Source organism: Anomaloglossus baeobatrachus, chromosome 3 (assembly GCF_048569485.1).
Source record: "Anomaloglossus baeobatrachus isolate aAnoBae1 chromosome 3, aAnoBae1.hap1, whole genome shotgun sequence".
Taxonomy (NCBI): Eukaryota; Metazoa; Chordata; class Amphibia; order Anura; family Aromobatidae; genus Anomaloglossus; species Anomaloglossus baeobatrachus.
Window position 1 is genome coordinate 312,761,222 of NC_134355.1, and position 24,897 is coordinate 312,786,118.

The following is a 24,897-nucleotide window of genomic DNA, read 5'->3' on the forward strand; positions in this document are numbered from 1 at the left end:
AGAGAGCAGAGAGAGAGGAGAGAGAGAGAAGAGAGAGAAGAGAGGAGAGAGAGAAGAGAGAGATGAGAGGAGAGAAGAGAGAGAGAAGAAAGAGAGAGGAGAGAGAGAACAGAGAGAGAAGAGAGAGAGGAAAGAGAAGAGAGAGGAGAGAGAGGAGAGAGAAGACAGTGAAAGAGAGAGGAGAGAGAGAAAGAGAGAAGAGAGAGAGGAGAGAGATAAGGAAAGAGAAGAGAGAGAAGATAGAGGAAAGAGATAAAGAGAGAGAAGAAAGAGGAGAATGAGGAGAGAGAGAGAGGAGAGAGAGAAGAGAGGAGAGAAGAGAGGACAGAAGAGAGGAGAGAGAGAGAAGAGAAGGGAGGAGAGAAGAGAGAGAGGAAAGAGGAGAGAGAGAGAAGAGAGAGGGGAGAGGAGAGATAGAAGAAAGAGAAGAGAGGAGAGAAGAAAGAGAGAAGAGAGCGAAGAGAGCGGAGAGAGAGAGGAGAGAGAGAGGAAAGAGAAGAGAGAGGAGAGAGCGAAGAGAGAGAGAGGAGAGAAAGAGGAGAGAGAGAGGATGAAGAGAGAGAGGAGAGATAGGAGAGAAGATTGAGAGAAGAGACAGAGAAGAAAGAGAGGAGAAAGGAGAGAGGAGAGAAAGAGAGGAGAGAGAGAAGAGAGAGAAGAGGAGAGAGAGAAGAGAGGAGGGAGAAGAGAGAGAGAAGAGAGAGAGAAGAGAGGAGAGAGAAGAGAGAGAGAGAGGAGAGAGGGAGGAGATTGAGAGAAGAGAGAGAGAGAAGGGAGAGAGGAGAGGGAGAAGAGAGAGAGGAGAGAGAGAAGAGAGAGAGGAGAAAGAGGAGAGAGCAATGCAGCCTCATTCCGTCAACTGCTCCGATTTTAGAGGTGTGTCCCGTGGCTCACAGCTGATGTCCGGCTCCTCCCCTCAGTGCATAATTAAATTAAATTATAATTATAAATAAATAATAATTATAATTTAAAATTATAAATAAATTAAATTCTTTACCGCGACGGCCGGGACTCGAACTCGTGAACTAATTCTCCTTAGGTAGTAGCTCTACCCATTGAGCCACTGTCTGTAATGAAAAGCATAGGAAGATTTGGTAATGACCTCTGTATTGCAGTAGAGAATCCAGAAGTAGATTATTCAGCGATAAGGATGGATGGATGGATGGATGGATGGAGAGAGGGATGGATGGAGGGATGGAGGGATGGATCAATGGATGGAGTGATGGATGGAGGGATAGAGGGATGGATGGACGGATGGAGGGAGGGATGGAGGGATGGATGAATGGATGGAGAGATGGAGGGAGGGATGGAGGGAGGGATGAATGGATATAGGAAGGGATGGAGGGATAGATAGAGGGATGGATGGATGGATGGATGGAGGGATAGAGGGATGGATAGAGGGATAGAGGGAGGGATGAAGGGAGGGATGAATGGATGGAGAGATGAAGGGAGGGATGGAGGGAGGGAAGAATGGATGGAGGGAGGGATGGAGGGATGGAGGGAGGGATGGATGGATAGAGGGATGTATGGATAGAGGGATGGATGGAGGGATAGAGGGATGGATGGAGGGATGGAGGGAGGGAGAAACGGAGGGATGAATGGATGGAGGGAGGGATGAATGGATGGAGGGAAGGATGGAGGGGTGGATGGATGGATGGGAGGGCAAACACCGGCAATACCGCACTCATCACCGCACAAATGCAGGCACTACCGCACGAATCATCACCGCACAAACACCGGCACTATTGCCCCAATCATCACCGCACACGCAGGCATTACCTCAGTGACGTCCCCACTGACAGTGCGGTGTACTTCAGTTGCTGCGTGGATCTGACACAGAGCGCTCGTGTTCTACTGCCGCTCCTGTCAGCTTCATGCACCAGAGCTGATAGCATCATGGGACCGCTGTGGATTACGTCAGACCTGGAGGGGTATTTGGGGATTTTAATAAAATGGTGAAAGAGGGTTTTTTTTGTCTTTTATTCCAAATAAAGGATTTTTCGTTGTGTGTGTTTATTTACTTTCACTTACAGGTAAATCATGGAAGGTATCTCGGGGAGACACCTGCCATGATTAACCCCTTATTACCGCGATTGCCACCGCACCAGGGCAATTCGGAATGAGCCGGGTAGAATCCCAGGACTGCCGCATCTAATGGATATGGCAATTCCGGGCGGCTGCTGGCTGATATTGTTAGAGTGGTGGGCTCCCCATAATGCGGCGCTCTCCATCCTGACAATACCTGTCTCCAGCCGTGTGGCTTTATCTTGGCTAGTATCAAAATTGGGGGGGAACCGCAGGTTTTGTTTTTTTTTTTTTATGATTTATTTATTTATTTTACTGCACGATATAGACCCGCCCGCCGGCGGCTGTGATTGGTTGCAGTGAGACAGCTGTCACTCATCGTGGGTCTGACTGCAAGCAATCATGGGCGCCGGTGGGCGGGGTAAGCAGGGAATACCAGATTGAATAATGAAGCGGCAGCCATTTTCAAAAGAGGAAAAGCCGCCGGAGCTTTGTGACAGCCATGCAGCACCGCGCCCGTGATCGGTGAGTAGGAAAGAGAGAAGGATTGTGCTGGGGACGCAGGACGCAAGCAGATATGCAACGTGCGCACATAGCCTAACTGTGAAAAGCCACACTTTTGGTGATCGAACCGTTATCGAACGGTAACTCAAACTGCCGAACTTGAAGCAAATCGTTCGAGTTCATCGAACGACTCGAACGCCGCCCAAAATCACTCGAATTTGAAATTGGCGAACGGTTCGACTCGAACATCTCTCATCTCTACTTGTAACCATAGTTTGTTTATTTTTCTTGGCAAAGAACTTGCTGATGCAGTATAACTACCTTGTGCCTTTTATCTGTGCTCGGTCGTAACATGTTTTATGACCGATAGCATAAACCTCCCACACAACTGTTTCATTTTTGGTTAATTACTTTGTTTCAACGTACACATGAAAATGATGGTCTTTAGGGATTTTTGATTTTATACCACCACTCTAGGATTGGAAAAAGAAAATGCTCGAATGGTGCTTTAAGTGATAGCTTGTTAAATAATAAAAAAAGCATGAACAATTTTTGGTTGAAATGCAGCTGTTCTGCTTGGCTTTATTTTAGATATTCCAATTTCCTATTAATAAAGTTGAATATAGTATCACAACATGCTAGAAGAAATTCTTGACAGGTTGAAATCAACACGACAACCGCTGAATATGACTCATAGTCACATTTAAGAAAGGTTTAAGTATTGCAAAATCATGCTTTTGAAAAGCTAGTAATCAGAAAGCACTTATCTCGGGATATGTTAACCGAAAAGCAAAAGAAAAGTTAAATTTCAATTTTTTGATACTTCCAATAGGTGGCACCAGAGTTCAAGTCCTTTTTCCCCTCTAAGGCTATATGGCCACGGGGACAGTGTCCTGCGGTTATATCCGGAGGACATTCCGCAGGTGCTCCCAGAAAACTGCAGCAAAACTTCTGTCTGTTTCCATGCTGCGGATGTATTTCAGAATGTCCTGCGGATATGGTGCGGTCATTCTGCATTGAGGATACAGTATCATGGCTTCGGTACTGTATCCTCAATGCAGAACAAGTGCTGCAGCGATCGGGGCGTTCAAATTACTTACCTCCATCATGCAGCACCTCGCTTTCCGGCAGCTGGGTCACTCTGTCAGCGTCTGGTGCACTGTGCTGGAGAAGGTGGGCGAGCCTGCACTAGCTCCGGCTGTCACATGACCGGAGCTCGTGCAGGCCCCGCCCACCTCTTCCTTCCTGTACCTAGATCGACCGCGCTCCTGGGCACCGGACGGAGAAAGTGACATCGTTGTCTTCTATCAAGGCAGGTAAGTATATGGGACCCTGCGGAGAAGTCCGCAGGAATAATTTCCATGCTGCTGATTTTTCCACAGGGAAATCCGCATTATTTCCGCTGCGGAAAAAAACGCAGCGTGGGCACAGTAGTTCCCAAATGCCATAGAAATGGCTGGGGAGTAGCTGTGCTGCAGATTTTTGAATAATTGGCGGAATTTCCCGTGATAAAAACGCGGCAAATTCCACGCATTTTCCGCAGCGTGGGCACATAGCCTAAAAAGGCAATTTGCATGATTCATAAGAATAAATGCTCTATACCTTAAGAAAATGATTGACGTATAACTCTAAAATTAAATTACTTTCCCTTACCCACTGAATTGCGGCAAAGAAGAGCTGATGATGTGTCTGTGTAGAAGGTTCCCATTTGCTTTCTTCCATTGTCATCTAAAATATTAAGTGGATCTTGAATATCATTAAAAGAATGTAGAGGTCGAATGGCATTAACGCTACTAATAACCGACACGTGCTGATCAATCATTGAACCAAGCCGATGGGATTCGGAATAACCTAAATGGTTTCCAAAGTAACCTGTAAGGAAGCAGAAATAAAAATAAAATTTGTATTACAGTTTGGATTATTTACAGTGTATGAACAATGATATTTTTTTACACTAAAGTGAACTGAATTGTTATGTTGAATGTTATAATGACATAAAAGTAGTCTTATAAGGGATATACCTTAGTAAAGTTCATGTGGATGTCATCTTTGTTGATGTTCCACTCGGGAGCCATATTAGTCAAAGTGGAGAGCCACTGTAAAAGTAGCATGTAAAAGTTTGTGCACCCCTGGGCAAAATTACTATTATTGTGAACAGTTAACATCAGCATTTTCCTATATAAGGTGCAGCCAGTGCAGTACTGGCACTATCAGGCACAGGCTGTACATACCATTAGTGGGCAGCTCTGATTTGTAGGCTGTGAAATCCAAGTTTATAAAGTTTTAAAATTCATCATGTTTTTGACTGACGTGCGCACCTCGCTGATAATGTCCGGGCGGGTTATGCACGTGGATTTCCGCCCCCCGCCACCTGTTCCTCCCTCCCTCTGGCTGTATGTATATTTCTAATCTTCTGTTACACGGCGTCAGAGTTAGCGCCTGCGCATAGCGTTTATCTCCAGTGCCGTGTTTCTGAAGCCCACAGTATTATTGTGCATGAGAGGGTGACGCATGCACCCTCGCTTCTTCAGATCTGTTGTGACGGTGGGAGCGCGCGTGGTCGCAACAGGACTGGAGAACAGCTGATCTTATCCCGATTAGCTGCAGCAGATATCTGCAACGAAATCGTCTGCTGCAGCTAATCGGTAAGATCAGCTGTTCTCCAGTCCTGCTGTGAGCGCGCGCACTCCCGCGGTCACAACAGATCTGAAGAAGCGAGGGTACATGCGCCACCCTCTCATGCACAATAATACTGTGGGCTTCAGAAACACGGCGCTGGAGATAAACGCTATGCGCAGGCGCTAACTCTGACGCCGTGTAACAGAAGATTAGAAATTTACATACAGGCAGAGGGAGGGAGGAACAGGTGGCGGGGGGCGGAAATCCACGTGCATAACCCGCCCGAACATTATCAGCGAGGTGCGCACGTCAATCAAAAACATGATGAATTTTAAAACTTTATAAAGTTGGATTTCACAGCCTACAAATCCGAGCTTACCACTAATGGTATGTACAGCCTGTGCCTGATAGTGCCAGTACTGCACTGGCTGCACCTTATATCGGAAAATGCTGATGTTTGGTTCCCTTTAAGCAAGTTGAATATTAAATGATCATCACGCATTAAGTTGAAGATAACACATTTCCTTTGTATTTTAGAAAAAAAATGTTTTCATGTTTTACATTTGAAAAATTACAAAAAGAAAAATGGGCCAATAAAAAGGTTTTGGCACCCTTGGAGATTTGTGTGCTCACATAACTTTAACTAAGGCTTCCGACTTTAATTAGCCTGTTAGGGTTATGACTTGTTCACTATCATTGTTAGAAAAGGTGGAGTGATGCAAGTTTCACAGTATTATAAAAACCCAGCTTCCTCTAAGGCCTCCAACACAATCACGTGCCGCTGGTCCGTGTGTGCCATTTTTTACACGGACCGGAGACACGTGCACACGGGGACCTAGGAAATCCCTATGGTTAGGAGACACGTAAGTATTTTGGAATGGAATGTGTGTCCGTTCCGTACTTACGTGTCTCCGTTTGTTAAAAACGCTGACATGTCCATGTTGCTCAGGCAGCACGGGTGTCACACGGCCCACACCCATACCACACGGATGTAGTGTGGATGCGGTCCCATGTGACACGCGCCGGAGAAAACACACATGTCAGAGTAAAAAATAAATCGTTACTCACCTTCTCCAGCCTTCCTGTCTCTGCCGCTGCTGTAACTTGCTGCCGACCGCCGCTCATTTTACTCATTCAATATTCACTTCACTGCGGCCGGCAGCAGCAGCAGGGAGACGGCAGGGCTGGAGCCGAAGATCAGCACCACGGACAGCAGGAAGGACCACGTGAGTATGCAAATTACCGGTTCTCCGTGTGTTATCGCAGATAGCACACGGCGAACACATGTAGCCCGCATGTACCAGAGACACGTACTTACCTACATGCAACATGCAGGGTAAATGCGTGTCTCGCGGCACGTGCGTGATTTTCACGTGAGTGTGTCGGAGGCCTAACCCTGTGCCAAAAAAACATCAGCCATGGGTTATTTTAAGCAGCTGCCTAGCACTCTGAAAATAAAAATGGTGGAGGCAGGAGAATGCTATAAGAAGATAGTTGACATTTCTTCAGTTTGAAATGTAATTAAGGAATGACAGTTAACTGGAACACTGGAGATCAAGATGAGAACTGGAAGACCAAGCAACATTTCTGTGAGAGCTTATCATAGGATTGCTAGAGGAAAATAGGAACCCCGTTGTTAACTGCAAAAGACCTTCAGGAAGATTTAGCAGACTTTGATGTTGGGATGGTATATTATTCTAGTGTTCAGAGACAACTGAACAAATATGGCCTTTATGGAAGAGTCATCAGAAGAAAACTTCTCCTGCATCCTCTCCATAAAATGCAAAATCAGATGTATGCACAGATGTAAAGATGACACATTTTCTTTGTATATTAGGCAAAAGAAAAACATTTTATCTTTTACATTTTTACATTAACAAAAAAGGAAAATGTGCCTGTGCAAAAGTTTGCGCACCCTGCATGGTTAGTATCTAGTATCACCCCCTTTGGAAAGTATTACAGCTTGTAATTATTTTTTCGTAGCTAGCCAAGAGTCTTTCATTCTTGTTTGAGGGATTTTCACCCATTCTCATAGTTTCATAGTGTTTAAGGTTGAACCAAGGTAGACTTACGTTCATCAAGTTCAACCCATGACCTAACCTAACATGCTAACATGTTGGTCTGGAGGAAGGCAAGAAAAAAATCCATGTGGCAGTCAGTAAGCTCCACATTAGGGGAAAAAATTCCTTCCCAATTCCACATACAGCAAACAGACTAGTTCCCTGGATCAACGCCCCATTACAGAATCTAGTGCACATAACCAATAATATTATATTTTTCAAGAAAGGCATTCAGACCTCTCTTAAATTTTAGCAATGAATAAACTGTTACAAAATTATGTGGCAGAGCATTCCATAGTCTCACTGCTTTTACAGAAAAGAATCTGCGTCTGTGATTATGATTAAACCTCCTTTCCTCTAACCACAGTGGATGCCCTCTTGTATCCATTGCAGGCCTAGGTGTAAAAAGATCATTACAGAGTTCTGTACTGTCCCCTCGTATATTTGTACATTGTGATAAGAACACCCCATAAGCCTTCATTTTTCCAAACTGAATAACCTCAAGTTTAATAACCTGTCTTGGTACTGAATTCCACCAATTTATTTAATAACTTTGGTTGCTTTTCTCTGCACCCGCTTTAGTTCTGCAATGTCCCTCTTATACACCGGATACCAAAACTGTACATAGTATTCTAAGTGGGAAGACAGGAGAAAGAACGAGTTGTATTGCTTAAAAGACATGGATTTTTTTATTATTCATTAGATAATTAATTTTTAAAATTACAGAACAATATTTTTTTTTAAAATGCACATTAGAGGGGTAGATGAATATAAAGGCAAAAACAGGGAAGAAAAGTGGGGGACTTTTTCTCCTCGCCGTGGCCTGCCTGCACGCCTTGACACTTTTCTTGCTATATGGGAATGTTAATTCTTGGTGCTGCTTTGTACATCCCTAACAGATAGTATGGATATATGTAGTGGAATAGTAGGGTGAATTTAGTACTGTGCTTGTACCTATGTAGTTAACCCTATGATTGCTGCACCTGATTAGCTATTTTATCTGTGTCAGGTATATATGTATATTTCAGATTGGCCTTTTCTGATTGTTATAATAAATTATCTAATATTGTTATGTGCAGCACCCTGGGGTATGCTACCCCAGTGGTCTGCAGGATCCTAAGGCTTTCTGGAAAGCCCTCTGCTGACAACTCACACCTCACACACAGGTAGGGGCACATTACCTGAGAACTGGGCGCAGCATGTAGAGGGTTAACAGTGGGCAGATGTGAGACCCAATCCCTTAGCTGTTACCTGGGGAAGGGGCGTGGCTAGTGGGAAGCGACATGGGTTGCTAGGCAGAGGAAAAACGACAGTTGAAGGAGTGACAGTTGAAAGGTGTCAATGAGTGAGAGGGGTGTAAGGATTGTGAGGAGACCCCACAAGGTACCGCGAGGCCTGTCATACTAGGCCCGGAAAAACAAAGGACCGGAGTGACGCAGGTCACCAACAGCTTCAGGCAAGGGGACTATCATCTCTGCATGTGCACGGAGGGCTCAACTGGGACTCACGTCAGCACCGGGACAAAGGAAAGTCGGTTGACCAGCCGTACCAAATTGCACTTGCAACATCCAGTGAGTAAATACCAGTTAATCTGCAAGAACTGTGTCGTGTCTATTACTGGTGCACCACAAGGCACAGCACACCTACATGGGACTTAAGCCCCTACTGGCGGACGGTGCGAACACACTTGCTGCTATACCATTTGTCCCTAAAATCACAGCAGCGGCGGGACATCTTATTACCACAACCCGCCAGTGGCATCACAAGTGACATACAAAATAACCCTGTTACCAAGCGCCCCCAGGTAACGGAACCGGGCACGGCCACCTGTGACGGTGATCCCCATTATCCACCACCCGGAACCGAGTATCCTAAGGGCCTGGGGTGTGGCAGCGCTCTACAAATTGGCGTTACGAACAGGATACAAACTAGGCCCAGCAACCCTGGGTGCGGTGTGCCTTAAATCGTGTAAAACTGTATATAGACTTTTTCCGCCGTTTTGCCTCAGTATAAACTACTGCGCCACCACTCTCGCTGTAAAGAGCGCAAAGTTTGTAAAAGTGCGCAGGAAAACGTGGCTCTGCCCCCCCACAGGGAGTCTGCAGAGAAGCCGGACGCCAAGCAGAAGCCTGACTTCAGGTGCTCCCGAGCCGCTCGAGACCCCCATAGAGAACTTTAGTGAAATTAATCAAGGGGGACTAAAATGGAAGCGCAAGAGAACGGAGACGCTCATGGACTGAGTTGGGGAGCAGACACTGCGGCGGTGGCATCAATCATGCCGCTCATACTACCCTACCTCCCAGGCGCGACAGTCTCTGAGGCCACTATTCGGTGATGTGCTAACTAGGACAGCCCCCAAATGCAACAGTCACCGGGACGTTGGGAGAGGTCCACCGGATAGTGACCTCAAAGACTGTGGGTGGTGGGAAGGAATGTGTATAGAGAACTAAACCTGTTGCAAATGTATATATGTTATTTATTGCCGTTTAACACTAGAACTACTGAGGTAGTCATTTTGACTACTTTGCACCATGTATTTCTATATAGGTGTCACGAGTCCAGTAGTTCTAGTGTTAAAAATAATATATATTTTGCAGATTTTCTTGTTTTGCAGCCCGCGGACATGCTGTTCTTAACCAAGGGGGAATGCAGCACCCTGGGGTATGCTACCCCAGTGGTCTGCAGGATCCTAAGGCTTTCTGGAATGCCCTCTGCTGACAACCCACATCTCACACACAGGTAGGGGCACATTACCTGAGAACTGGGCGCAGCATGTAGAGGTTTAACAGTGGGCAAATGTGAGACCCAATCCCTTAGCTGTTAGCCTGGGGAAGGGGCGTGGCTAGTGGGAAGTGACAGGGGTTGCTAGGCAGAGTAGGCAGAGGAAAAATGACATTTGAAGGAGTGACAGTTGAAAGGTGTCAATGAGTGAGAGGGGTGTAAAGATTGTGAAGACACCCCACAAGGGACCGCGAGGCCTGTCATACTGGTCCCGGAAAAACAAAGGACCGGAGCGGACCAGACAGGTCACCAACAGCTTCAGGCAAGGGGACCATCAGCTCTGCAGGTGCACGGAGGGCTCAACTGGGACTCACGTCAGCACCGGGACAAAGGAAAGTCGGTTGACCAGCCGTACCAAACTGCACTTGCAACATCCAGTGAGTGAATACCAGTTAATCTGCAAGAACTGTGTCGTGTCTATTACTGGTGCACCACAAGGCGCAGCACACCTACATGGGACTTAAGCCCCTACTGGCGGAGGGTGCAAACACACTTGCTGCTATACCATCTGTCCCTAAAACCACAGCAGCGACAGGACATCTTATTACCACAACCCGCCAGTGGCGTCACAAGTGACATACAAAATAACCCTGTTACCGAGCGCCCCCAGGTAACAGAACCGGGCACGATCACCTGTGACGGTGATCCCCATCATCCACCATCCGGAACCGAGTATCCCAAGGGCCTCGGGTGTGGAAGTGCTCTACATATGATCCTCTTTTACTATTGGCCTTTCTTTTCATATTTGCAGGCCCGTTTTTGCCTTTGTATTCATCAACCCCTCTAATGTGCATTATTCCCCAAATTCTTTGTTCTGTAATTTTTAAAAATTAATTATCTAATGAATAATAAAAAAATACATGTCTTTTGAGAAATACAACTCATTCTTTTTCCTGTCTTCCCATGTTGTTTGAGTTGGAAATAGGTCAAGAGTGATGCTTTAACCCTAGAACGTGCAACCATAGAAATCTACCATAGAAAACAAGTAACCTAGCAGGCCTGCGAGGCCCCAGGTATGCGTTCTATTGGTAATTAGGGTCCTCTTGTCTTTATGTTATTCTGATTTTTTTTTTTTGTATTGTCTCAAATTGTCTGTACATGTCCCCTCTGAATTGTAAAGCGCTGCGGAATATGTTGGCGCTATAGAAATAAAACTTTATTATTATTATTATTATTATTATGATTCTATAGATTTATTGTTATTAACAGTATTCTAAGTGTGGTGACATTAGTGACTTGTATGGGGATAAAACTATGTTCTTCTCATGAGCATCTATGCCTCTCTTAATGCATCCCATTATTTTATTAGCCTTGGCAGCAGCTGCCTGACACTAGTCAGTAAAGTAGAGTTTGCTGTCCACTCATACACCAAAGTCTTTTTTCAGTGACAGTTTTACCCAGTGTTTTACAATTAAGTACATAAGGTAGTTGTGTCTTCTATAAGTGTATTCCATAACTTTCTGACTGAGCACTCTGCCCTTCAGGCAGGGAGTTTTCAATTTAGCTGAATCCTACTAGCCCATTACTTTACTTTAGGTTTTTTAACTCAGATAGAAGAATATGTAAATGTAAGGGGGGTGCAGGGCTCATCCCACCCCAGACCTGCAAACAGGCAATATACTGCATGTTGTTCTGGTATAGTGTGTATTATTGGTAAATGGCCACTAGGTGGCCACAATGTGTAAGCTGCTTCCCTGGTACTCCCGGGCTGGAGGGAGTTAGTGAAGGGGAGGGGCTTAGTTTGAAAAAGAGTGGTTAAGAAGTCAGTTGGTGTGAGGCGAGTCCCTGAGGGAGAGGAACATACTGCATCTGTGAGAGGCGTGGTGGCAGAAAACCCCAATAACTTAAATTTGGTGTGACCTTGTGGGTTGAATCCGGGTGCCGGACATGCAGTGTGGCCCGGGTGGTGGCCATTCCCTGGTGGAGACCTAACGAATCCCCTCAGTCAGCGAAAGGACTGTAGGCCCTTGAGAGACGAATAAGTCCTGACCGACCAGAAAAACAGTTGAGTCTACCGTGGACAGTGAAGCTGAAGGGGAGGAAGAGGAGCTTAGGGACCCCAACGGGAGCCCAAGTACCAAAGAAGCAGTCGGCTGGCAAAATGTACAAGTTAAGAGTGGCTCCGGTTGCTAATGGCAATGACCGAGGAGGAAAGCCGGAGCGTAAGTCCGAAAGACTGAATTTATTAAAAATAATGTCCCCTGTAACTAAAAAACGATGTGCCTGCCTATGGCGAGATGAGATGATATGTTAGAAGTAAGCAGATGTTTGTCTTCAGAAAAGACTTTGTCAGTGTGTGGTGTTTGAGGGCACTGGGACCTGCTGCAACCAGCAGCTGGGAAGCGGTCCTGGAGATGGAACAAGCCCTGGCATCTAGCCTGTAAGTGCCCCACACCACAAGTCCCAGCAACCCTTCCCCTGCGTTGGTGAGGTGGTGGCGGTGCACAGAAGTGACACAGGGCTGTGCTGCAGCCCGAAGGCAGCATCTACCACGAGTGCCAGAGCACCCTGCCGCCCATCTAACATAAATACAAACTGCAAATTCACTGCTCCCTCTTTCCACCTCTCATTGCATTCACTATTATTGCTGAGAGGTTGGAAGGAGTATGGGTGGGACAGCAGTATAAATTCAGTTCAGATTTACTACCACTGATGCCAGCACTGAGATTACATATGCTTGATTAGCTACTATGTCACACTGAATTTCACTGAGCTTAAAATAAGATAAGAAGATAATGTACAACTATAAAAGTTACTGATCCTGAAAGATCTCCTTAAGCCCTATTTAAACATAACATTAGTATTGTACTACAAAATACATGACAGACGCCCCTTCACTATTTGTTTTCTTCTAAAAAAAATAAATCAAAAAATTACTTAAAGGAGTTGTCCGACATAAACCCCCAAAAAGATTTTAAGCTAATCTGTGCTGTATTGTCATATAAATCATCCCTACTTTGTTATTTTTTGTTTTCTGACTTTTGTTCCTCTTGAATTATGACTTTATTATCTGCAGCTCTTTGTTTACCTTCAGCTCCAGCAAATATGATAACTTCCTGTATTCTTGGTTACCAAACTTCAGTAAGAGCTGGCACCGCCCGGCCTCACTGTCCAGCCCCGTCCCCTGCCCACCCTGCCCGCTCATTGGCTGTCAGTATTCTGCCCAGCACCTGATCTCTCACCATTAGAAATAACCGGGCAGAGATCCTGCTTCTCTCATCTGTGACACGGTAATCACCTCACATCCACAACGGTGACACACAGAGAGATGTTACATGTTCCTCACCCCTTATAGATAAATGAATACTGTGTAAGGAAGACTATATATTGCATCTAATCCTGTGAGTCTATAGTATATATATACGCCATGTATGTATGGTACATGTGTGTGTGTGTTTTGTCATATAGTTATGTGTATCTATATATATAATTGCCTTATTCTGTCTGTCTGCCTGTTTTGCTCCAAAATTGTGTCACCGTGACAGTGTCGTTAGAGTGACAACTGTCGGATTTGCTGCTGGGCTCGGCCTGGCCCCGCCCCCCCCACGGATTGGCCACTCGCATCGGTCTGGCCCCGCCCCCCACATGGATTAGCCGCTCAACCCGGCCCCCCCGCGCGCATCACCCGCTCCAGCGTACACCGGCTCCCGGTACACATGTGCAGGGAGCCGGCATACGCTGATGCCTCGCCCGCTCAGCCCCGCTCCAGCGTTCACTGACTCCCAATACACATGTGCAGGGAGCCGGCATACGCTGATGCCTCGCCCGCTCGCCCCTGCCACACGTTGGCACGCTCGGCCCCGCTGGGATCGTGACCGAGCCGGTGTACGCTGGTAACCATGATACACATTGCGTAACTATAGGAAGCGCTTCTCTTAGTTACCCGATGTGTATCATGGTTACCAGCATACACCGGCTCCCGGTATACATGTGCCGGGAGCCGGCATACGCTGACGCCTCGCCCACTTAGCCCCGCCCCCGGCACACGTTGCCACGCTCAGACCCGCCCCCAGCGGCCCCAGCATGGGGGATGGAGCACGATGGGGGGGGTGCAGCATGGAGGTTGGAGCATGATGGGGGGTATGGAGGATGGAGCACGATGGGGGGTGCGCAGGATGGGGGATGGAGCACGATGGGGGGGCGCAGCATGGTGGATGGAGCACAATGGGGGTGTGCAGCATGGAGGATGGAGCACGATGGGGGGTGTGCAGCATGGGGGATGGAGCACGATGGGGGTGCGCAGCATGGGGGATGGAGCACGATGGGGGGTGTGCAGCATGGGGGATGGAGCACGATGTGGGGTGTGCAGCATGTCGGATGGAGCACGATGGGGGGTGTGCAGCATGTCGGATGGAGCACGATGGGGGGTGCGCAGCATGGAGGATGGAGCACGATAGGGGGTGCGCAGCATGGGGGATGGAGCACGATGGGGGGTGCGCAGCATGGGGGATGAAGCACGATGGGGGGTGCGCAGCATGGGGGATGGAACACGATGGGAGGTGCACAGCATGGGGGATGGAGCATGATGAGGGGTGCGCAGCATGGGGGATGGAGCACGATGAGGGGTGCGCAGCATGGGGGATGGAGCATGATGAGGGGTGCGCAGCATGGGGGATGGAGCACGATGAGGGGTGCGCAGCATGGGGGATGGAGCACGATGGGGGGTGCGCAGCATGGAGGATGGAGCACAATGGGGGGTGTGCAACATGGAGGATGGAGCATGATGGGGAGTGCGCAGCATGGGGGATGGAGCACGATGGGGGGTGCGCAGCATGGGGAATGGAACACGATGGGGGGTGTGAAAGCATGTCGGATGGAGCACGATGGGGGGTGTGAAAGCATGTCGGATGGAGCACGATGGGGGGTGCGCAGCATGGGGGATGGAGCACGATGGGGGGTGCACAGCATGGGGGATGGAGTACAATAGGGGGTGCGCAGCATGGGAGATGGAGCACGATGGGGGGTGCGCAGCATGGGGGATGAAGCACTATGGGGGGTGCGCAGCATGGGAGATGGAGCACGATGGGGGTGCGCAGCATGGGGAAGGAACACGATGGGAGGTGCGCAGCATGGGGGATGGAGCACGATGAGGGGTGCGCAGCATGAAGGATGGAGCACGATGGGGGGTGCACAGCATGGGGGATGGAGCATGATGGGGGTGCGCAGCATGGGGGATGGAGTATGATGGGGGGTGCACAGCATGGGGGATGGAGCATGATGGGGATGCGCAGCATGGGGGAAGGAGCATGATGGGGGGTGCACAGTATGGGGGATGGAGCACGATGGGGGTGCACACCTCCCCCCAAAACACACACACACCGCCACACGTGCACCGCACAACACACCACACACACAATGGGGACCACAAACACCGCCCTACACAGACACCCACACACACACAGACAATGCCGCACACACACAACACCCAACACACAAACACTGCGGCATACATAAATATACGCACATACCGCGCAACACACACACTGCACAAAACATACCTCCCCCCAAAACACACACACGCACTCCACACCCACACAAACCGTGCAACACACACAGCACCACACACACAGAACGCTGCAGACACACAGCGCTCCACAAACAACGCAACACACATACAACACCGCTCTCACACACCCCCACCCAGACAACACCCAGAACATTTACAGCGCCCTACACAAACACTTGGTAACTACACACAACAACATCTATATATATATATATATATATATATATATATATATATATATAACAAAAATCATACATTAACTACACAATACGTAAATTCTAGAATACCCGATGCGTTAGAATCGGGCCATCTTCTAGTATATATATATTTGCACATAGCTTGTCCAGGCTTATCCCTCTATGTGTCACTATATGAATTGACACATTGGGCTCAGAATGTGTAATTTGCATATTGCATATGAGTGGTCACATTACCATTCATTCTGACTGTTGACAACTCGGTGTCTGCTGCATGTGATGTGAGGATTCACGTATCTACACTGTGAAGCCCAATGCAATAAATAGTGCGATAATAATAAATAATAATAATAATAATCTGCAATAAAATATAGTTACTGCAGATTTTTGTGAAAAACCTTGACCACTTTTTTCCTTGGCCTACATGACATTTTGGTCATGCTGTCAAATATCAGAGCATGCCTATGTCACTACTAGCATGATGCAGGTCCGTGAGGTCGCTTTTATTTCCATTTCATTCCATTTCATTGCGTACTGCAAAAAAAACGGAAGCAGCTAGATAGATTAATAGATGGATAGATATAGATAGAGGGATGGATAAATAGAGAGACAGAGAGATAGCTAGAGGGATAAATAGAGAGATGGATGAATGAATGAATGAATGAATGAATGAATGAATAGAGGGATAGCTAGAAGGATAAATAGTGGGATGGATGAATAAATGAATGAAGGGATAGATAGATAATAGATAAGTTAGACATATATAATGTCCCACTCCCCTACATTTTGTAATCTTGCACCCTTTAGTGCCTTTCATGTGGCACTTAAGGGTGTTTAGCCTTGTATTTCGCTAAAAAATAAATAAATAATTAAAAAAAAAATGATGTGGGGTCCCCCTATCTTTTGTAGCCAGCTGGGGTAAAGCAGACAGCAGCAGCCTGCAGCTTCGCCTTGGCTGGTAATCCAAAACAGCACCCTACGCTGTTATTTTAAATTAAATAATTAAAAAAAGATAAAAACGTGGGGTCTCCCCAAATGGGACCACCAGCCAAGGAAAAGCGGACAGCTGTGGTCTGATATTCTCAGACTAGGGAGATCCACCATTATATGACATTCCCCAGCCTAAAAATAGCAGTCCATAGCCACCTCAGAAGTGGCGCATCCATTAGATGCGCCAATCCTGGCGCTTCGCCCTGGCTCATCCCGTTGCCCTTGTGCAGTGGCAAACGGGGTAATATATGGGGTTGATACCAGCTGTGTAATGTCACCTGGCATCAAGCCCTGGCATTAGTGATGTCATGGCATCTATCAGATACCCGACATTACTAACTTAGTCAGTAATAAATAAAAAAAAAAGACAACAAAAATTTTTTTATTTGAAAAAAACACTCCCCAACACATTCCCTCTTTCACCAATTTATTAGAAAGAACAATCAAATCTGATCCAGCATAATCCAATAAGGGGGTCCCACGACGATCCATACTCACTGTCCCAGTCAATGAAGAACATAACGTTCCCCATTGGCTGGGAGAGCAGTGCAGTGCATGCTCTCTCTTCCCTCCTCTTGTGCGCTCTCTTCTCCCCTCCCAAGCTCTCTCTTCCCTCCTCTCGTGCTCTCTCTTTCCCTGTGCTCTGTCTCCTACAATCCCATGCTCTGTCTTCTCCCTTGTGCTCTCTCTCCCACAATCCCGTGCTCTTTCTTCCCTCCTGTGCTGTCTCCCACACTCCCGTTCAGCTCTTTTCCCCCGTGCTCTCTCTCCCCCCATGCTCTCCCCCCCATGCTCTCCCCCCGTGCTCTCTCCCCCTGTGCTCTCTTCCCCCCTGTGCTCTCTCCCCCAATCCCGTGCTCTCTCTTCCCCCCTTGTGCTCTTTCTCCCACAATCCCATGCTCTGTCTTCCCCCCTGTGCTCTTTCATTCCCCTCCTGTGCTCCCTCTTGCCTCCCTGTGCGCCTTCTTCCACATGCCATGCGCTCTCTTCCCTCCTCCAACCGAGCGCAGGTCCAAGATGCAGGAGATCAAAAGCCGACCGCCGGCTTACCAGAGCGATCAGCTGATAAAGAGAATGAACGATCAGCTGATCGCTCTGAAAAGCCGCCTTTTCATACTAATGAGATACAGCGTGCACGGGGGAGGTGGGAGTCCATTCCATACTGATGAGACAGCGCACACGAGGGAGACAGCTCCATACTGATAAGATATAGTGCGCACGGGGGGGTGGGACAGTTCCCTGGGTGTCGGGCACTAAACATGATAATGCACTGGGGACACAGCACTGACATTGTCTCTGAAGGCAAGTGGGCAACTTTCTTGTTCCTTGCCTTATTGAACTGGACACTGAATTGGCTGGAATTCAGGGTGCACGTAGCTGGGCACAGGAGGTGGGGGAGGGAGACTACGGAGTGTATGGGAGGGGGCGGGTGCTCTTCGCACTATACCTGCCCACTAAGCAGCGGGGCGGCAACAAGCTGTTCACTGATTTGCATGTCAACATAGTCCTGCCCCTGTTAACATGAAATGACCAGATGCAGCAAAATCGTCACATGACCACTCTGAGCCGGGGGAGAGGGGCTGACAGCAGGGCAGGTAAGTAGCCAATAATAATAATAAAAAAAAGCAAAATAAGCTGGATAACCCCATTAAGCCTATTTTTTAAATCATTGACAGTATACACTGTGACCAACTTCTGAGATTAATAATAATTCATCAATAATAATAATTCTTATAGTAAATAAGCCTTGCATGATCCTAAGGAGATTAAACCCATTCTTTTTAAATTTTCTGAGAGACCGATATAAAACAGATTTTAACTATATATTTTGTGTCATCTATTTATGTACTTGTACGAGTTTATCATATCCCTCCTTCTTTGGCTCCTCTCAAGTTTAAATCAATTTAAATATTTTACTCTTTCCTCTACGTCCCTTATCAGTTTTGTGACTCTCCTCTGTACTTTTTCTAACTCCAGGGCTTCTTTTCTATAAACTTGTGTCCAGAACTTAACTATATTATAGATGAATTTGCGCTAACACTTTGTAAACGCCTTAGAACCTAATTGACATTGCAAACTATTACTAAAGGCCGCTTTACCGCTAGCGATGTCGCTGGTGAAAGCAACCGCCCCCATCGGTTGTGCGTCACAGGCAAATCGCTGCCCGTGGTGAACAATATCGCTAGGACTCGTCACACAGACTTACCTGATAGCAACGTCGCTGTGGCCGATGAACCGCCTCCTTTCTAAGTGGGCGGTGTGTGCGGCATCACAGCGATGTCACATGGCAGCCATCCAATAGAAACGGAGGGACGGAGAGCAGCCGAAAGAAAGTGACGCCCACCTCGTTGCCGGAGAACGCAGGTACGTTGTTGTTCCTCATTCCTGGGGTGTCACATGTAGCGATGTGTGCTACCTCAGGAACGACAAACAACCTGTGTCCAGCAACAGCAACGATATTTGGGATTAGAACGACGTGTCAACGATCAACGAATAGGTGAGTAATTTTGATCGTTAGCGGTCGTTCGTACATTTCACACACAACGTCGTCGCTAACGAGGCCGGATTTGCGTCACGAATTCCGTGACCCCAACGACATCTCGTTAGCGATGTCGTTACGTGTAAAGCCCCTTTAGTCTATAATCTAATCTACAAGTAGTAGATTACAAGTGACCTTCCAAGTTTTACTCCCCTCAGAACATACAGTATACAACCCAGATATTATTAGTGCCTAGATACATAATTTTACATTACTCCACATTGAACCTCTTCTGTCAAGTGGATGCCCAAACACTAAGTTTTTCCAAATCAGCTTGTAACCTATAAAGATCGTTCATGAACTGGACTAGATATCATTACTTTGTATCATCTGCAAAAATAGAAACAACAATATTAGTCCCTTCTTCAATCTAATGAATAAAAATGTTAAATAAAAGTATACATAGCACTGAACCTTGGGGTACACCACTTATGATCGAAGACCATTCAGAATAGCAGATTTTCTCCACAACTCACTGTGTGAAGTCTTTGGGTCAGTTTTCGATCTAATTACAAACCTTACTATCTACGCCTATAGACCTGTGTTTGTGACTGAGTACTGAGATATTCCTAGTCTAAGAGAGACCTACTCTAAAAATATGAGGAGAGTAGGTCTTTTGCCCACTGTGTGGTTTTTTTTGTGTTTTTTTTTAGCGTTTTTCCTTGCTTTTTTTAATCAATAGAAGCAAGGAAAAATCATCCCAGCAAAGTCTATGAGAATTCTAACTTGCTGTCCCCACGTTGTTTCATTTTTCCTTGCTTTTTTGTTGCTGAAAAAAGAAGCAGCATGTCAATTGTTTTAGCCTTTTTTTCCTGCTTTTTTCCCCAATTGACTTCAATGGAGCCAGTGAAAAATGCAGGAAAAACACTCATGTGTAATGCCGTTTTTTTTCTTGTACTTTTTGATATGCTTTTTGACATCACTGGGGTTCCCTGCAGTAGAGATAAGCAATCCTGAATGGCAAAGATCAGAAACAAGTTATACGATCTTTGGCCGGATCAGATTAATCATTTACCACAAAAGATCTTGCCAACGATCGGTAATTGATCAGATGGCAAATACCATCCTCTCCCTGCCCATCATAGCCATGTTAAGTATTTTCATGGTTGTTATTGGCCACTGTAAAAAAAATGAAAAGGAAGCAAAAGGGTTAAAGCAGGAAATATTTACCGAGACACGGTGGATGCAACATTACTTTTGAGTCCGACAATTATCTCTAATGAATATTCACTGCTTTCCCCGCCCACCGGCATATCTGATTGGCGGCATATGTTGATTGGTATCCAGGACTGTATGCAGGAGTTTTTTGCCCCCCCCCTAAAAAATTACGTGGGATTCGCCATGTTTTTGTATGCTAGCCAGGTAAAGCAGGCAGCTACGGGCTGCCCCCAACCCCCAGCTGCCTATTTGTACCCGGCTGGGAACCAAAGATATAGGGAAGCCCTTTTTTTAATTATTTCATGAATTTCATGAAATAATTAAAAAAAAAATGATGTGGGCTTCGCCCAATTTTTGCGTCCTGATGGGTACAGCTGGGCAGCTGGAGATTGGAATCCGCAGCTCAGGGTGCCCAAGCTTTCTGGACACTACTGCTGTGAATTGCAGTCGGCAGCCGCCCAGAAAATGGCGTTTTCATAGTAGTGCCATCTTCTGGCGCTGTATCCATTTCTTCCAGCTGCCCTGGTGACGGGTGGCTCGCTGGGTAATAATGGGTTTAGGGATAGCTGTATATTATCAACTGGCCCTAAGCCCGAAATTCATCGTGTCATGCCAATATTAGACATGGCCACCATGAATTTCTAGTACAGATAAAAAAAACAACACAGAAAAATATTTTTATTAGAAATAAAACACAATTAGTGACTCCAGCTTTATTGAAATAAAGAACCCCCCTCCGCAGTAATCCTGGGTTAAGGGTCCCGCGCCGTCCAATCCAGATCCAATATCATCTGATCGGTTTGCTGGAAGGCAAAGCGATCAGATGATGTGTCAGGTTCAAGGGCCTGAATCACATGACACAGCAGCTGATTGTATAAATGGCTTTTATACAATCAGCTGATGCATCAGTGCAAAAAAACCCTCAAAAAAACTACACACTTCTGTGCAGACTCCTGTCTGACAGCATCAGCTGATAGTTTAGCTGGCAGGGCGGTAAAAAGCAGGCCTCACCACTCGACTTACAGTGTCAGTTGATTCCGTCAGGTGACTGCATCAGCTGATCATCGCCAGGTCTGAGAGAGAGAGAAAGAAGAGACAGAGAAGATAGAGAAAAGAGACAGAAAAGAGAGAAGAGAGAGAAAAGAGAGAGAAGAGAGAGAGAAGAGAGAGAGAAGAGAGAGAGAAGAGAGAGAGAGAAGAGAGAGAAAGAGACTGAGAGAGAGACAGAGAGAGAGACAGAGAGAGAGAGAGACAGAGAGAGAGAGACAGAGAGAGAGAGAAAGAGACAGAGAGAGAGACAGAGAGAGAGAGACAGAGAGAGAGAGACTGAGAGGGAGACCGAGAGAGACTGAGAGAGAGACAGAGAGAGACAGAGAGAGAGACAGAGAGAGACAGAGACAGAGAGAGAGACAGGGAGAGAAAGAGAGAGACAGAGAGAGAGAGAGACTGAGACTGAGAGAGAGAGAGACAGAGAGAGAGACTGAGAGAGAGAGAGACAGAGAGAAAGACAGAGAGAGAGACTGAGAGAAAAAGAGCAATGCAGCCTCATTCCATGAACTGCTCTGATTTTAGAGGTGTGTCCCGCGGCTCACAACTGATGTCCGGCTCCTCCCCTCAGTGCATAATTAAATTAAATTATAATTATAAATAAATAATAATTATAATTAAAAATAAATTACATTTTTTACCGGGACGACCAGGACGCAACCTCGTGAAGTACTGCTTCTTAGACAGGAGCTCTATCCATTGAGCCACTGGCTCTATTGAGAAACATAGGCAGATTTGGTTATCTTGACTTCTACATTGCAGACTGAAGTCCCGGCGACAGCATGGCTCACTTCAGCTGCTACGTGAGAGGACACAGATCGCTCACTGTCATCTTCATGTAGCAGAGCTGACAGTGTCGTGGGAATTACTTCGGACCTGGATTGTTGTTTATGGATTAATAAAACGGTAAATGAAGTGTTTTTTGTCTTTTATTCCAAATAAAGGATTTTTCGCTGTGTGTTTCTTTACTTTCACTTACAGGTTGATCATGGAAGGTGTCAAGGGGAGACGCCTGGCATGATTAACCTCTTATTACCCCGATTGCCACCGCACCAGGGCAATTCGGGATGAGCTGGGTGGAGTCCCGGCACTGTCGCATCTAATGGATGCGGCAATTCCGGGCGGCTGCTGGGTGATATTGTTAGGGTGGTGGGCTCCCCATAATGTGGCGTTCCACATCCTGACAATACCAGCCTCCAGCCGTGTGGCTTTATCCTGGCTGGTATCAAATATCGTCGGAACCGCATTTTTTTTTTTTTATTTATTTATTTTACTGCACTATATAGACCCGCCCGCTGGTGGCTGTGATTGGTTGCAGTGAGACAGCTGTCACTCATCGTGGGGGCGTGTCTGACTGCAACCAATCATGGGCACCAGTGGGCGGGGAAAGCACGGAATAACTAATTGAATAATGAAGCGGCAGCCGTGTTCAAAAGAGGAAAAGCCTCCAGAGATTTGTGACAGCCGTGTAGCGAGACGCCCGTAGGAAAGAGAGAGGGATTGTGCTGGGGACGCAGGATGCATGCAGATACGAAAGGTGCGCACGTACTCACCGTGAAAAGCCACGCTTTTGGTGCTCAAACCGTTCTCAAATGGTAACTCGAACTGCCGAGCTTTTAGCAAAAGGCTCGAGTTCGTCGAACATCTCAAACACCCCCCAAAATCACTCGAAATTGAAATTGGCAAACCTCGAGCCTCGAACATCGCTCATCTCTAGAAGGGATGAAGTGCATCCAAATAAAGGTCTATTTTAGTACTTTTTGTGATTGTTTAAATAGCAAATTCCTAGTCAGCCACAAAGAAACATGCAAGTGGACTGTAAGAGAAAGTTAGAAGCCAATGGAGAGTCTGAAGCCTTTAGGTTATGTGCGCACTTTGCTTTTTTTCATGCGTTTCCGCAGCGTTTTCAACTGCAGCGTTTTAATGAAAAAATGCATGCGTTTTGATTTTCAAGCATAGTCTATGGGAAATAGGGCTTTCTTGTGCACACAATTCTGTTAAAAAGTGCAGCGTTTTTGATGCTGAAAATTTGTCAAAATCTCTGCGTTTAAAGAAGCAACATGTCAATTGTTTTTGCCATTTTGTCTGCATTTTGCTAAAATTAGAGTCAATGAGAAGTTTCAAAACGCATTCTAAATCAAAATCCTAGCATTTTACATGCTTTTTTGTTGCTGAAAGCATGTTTTTTGACAAAATAAAAGCATACGTTTCTGAGATTATATTAAGGGCATGATATGTCCCTTTACACACAAACACACAGTCCGACAATTAAATTAATGAAAATCAATAAATTAACGTAATTTTATACATAAATATTAGAACACAATTATCAATTTAATAAAATTAGCTATTTTGTATATGCTTTTAATCATGATATTTGTAATCATTTTTTTCTTTCTTTTTCATAGTGTTTGAATGTTTAAAGTTTATTTAGCATTGTATTTGTAATCAAAAAGCATATGACTTTAAGCAATGAAAAAGCATGTAAATCACGGTTAAAACGTGGCCAATACGCGGTAAAAACACAAGCGTATTTTTAGCGTTTATGTGGTCAAAACCAAATTTGACAAAGACAATTTCTGCCAGAGGATGCGTTTTGAAATGCAACTAACTCAACGCAAAGTGCGCACATAGCCAAAAAGTAAAGCTCATGTGATCACCATGTGAAAATTATGAAAGAATGACAGTAAAATTGATCATCGAATTAGGACCCATAATGTGTGCAGTGTGTTCAGTTGTAGGAAACTGAGTAACAGGTCTAACCACATGGTCTCCATCAGCAGCAATTTTGAGAACCGGACTGCAATGTAATCTGTGAGTGGTGCTTTACTAATCTGCTCTAGGGTATAGCTCTTCACAAAATCAGCTCTCAACCTGTAATACCTATATATTTTAATTGTCAAAATCATGTTCTCAATTAATTAGATGAAATGAAGATAAAGCAACATTTTTCTTTGAAGTGTTGCTAGTTTGTATTGTATAAGTCATAGGATGTACAGGATAGCCGATTCCACTACTTTACCTACATCAATCCAATCACTGCTCATTTGCTCATTCATATAGCCTATAGAAAAGTTCACTTAGGTAGCAAAACATCTTAAAATTACTGCTTGGATTATTTACTGTATGGTTGTCCTCTGGACCAAACAGTTAAGCTGAACTAAATCATTTATTACAGCATTCAAATGTCTTACATTTTTAGAAACCATGAAAATTAAGCATCTTAAACCTCTATTGATGAAAACTTAAACCTAACTTACTCTCATCAAAGATTTTATCTTCATAATATTGCAATTATCATTATATGACACTGTGTACTTATAATTGCTCATTTTGCCCTGTTACCCAGTTAAATCTTTTTTTCTGCCTTAGAAACAGCAAGTCTATTATTATTCCTGCATGAGTCCTCCCCCTCTTCAAATCCTGACCCAGCTGCTCCATCCTCTACTTGCCAGGGACTTTTACAGTGGC

General features: G+C 45.8%; 1 protein-coding gene across 1 annotated transcript in view; it reads right to left on the reverse strand.

Moving 5' to 3' along the window:
* The window catches only part of RFX6 (regulatory factor X6), a 343,542-nt gene that overhangs the window by 7,797 nt on the left and 310,848 nt on the right, over positions 1-24,897 (reverse strand). The window contains exon 18 of the mRNA XM_075338312.1: positions 4,183-4,401. Within this exon, the coding sequence (XP_075194427.1) occupies positions 4,183-4,401 (219 nt within the window). The remainder of the gene's footprint in view (positions 1-4,182; positions 4,402-24,897) is intronic.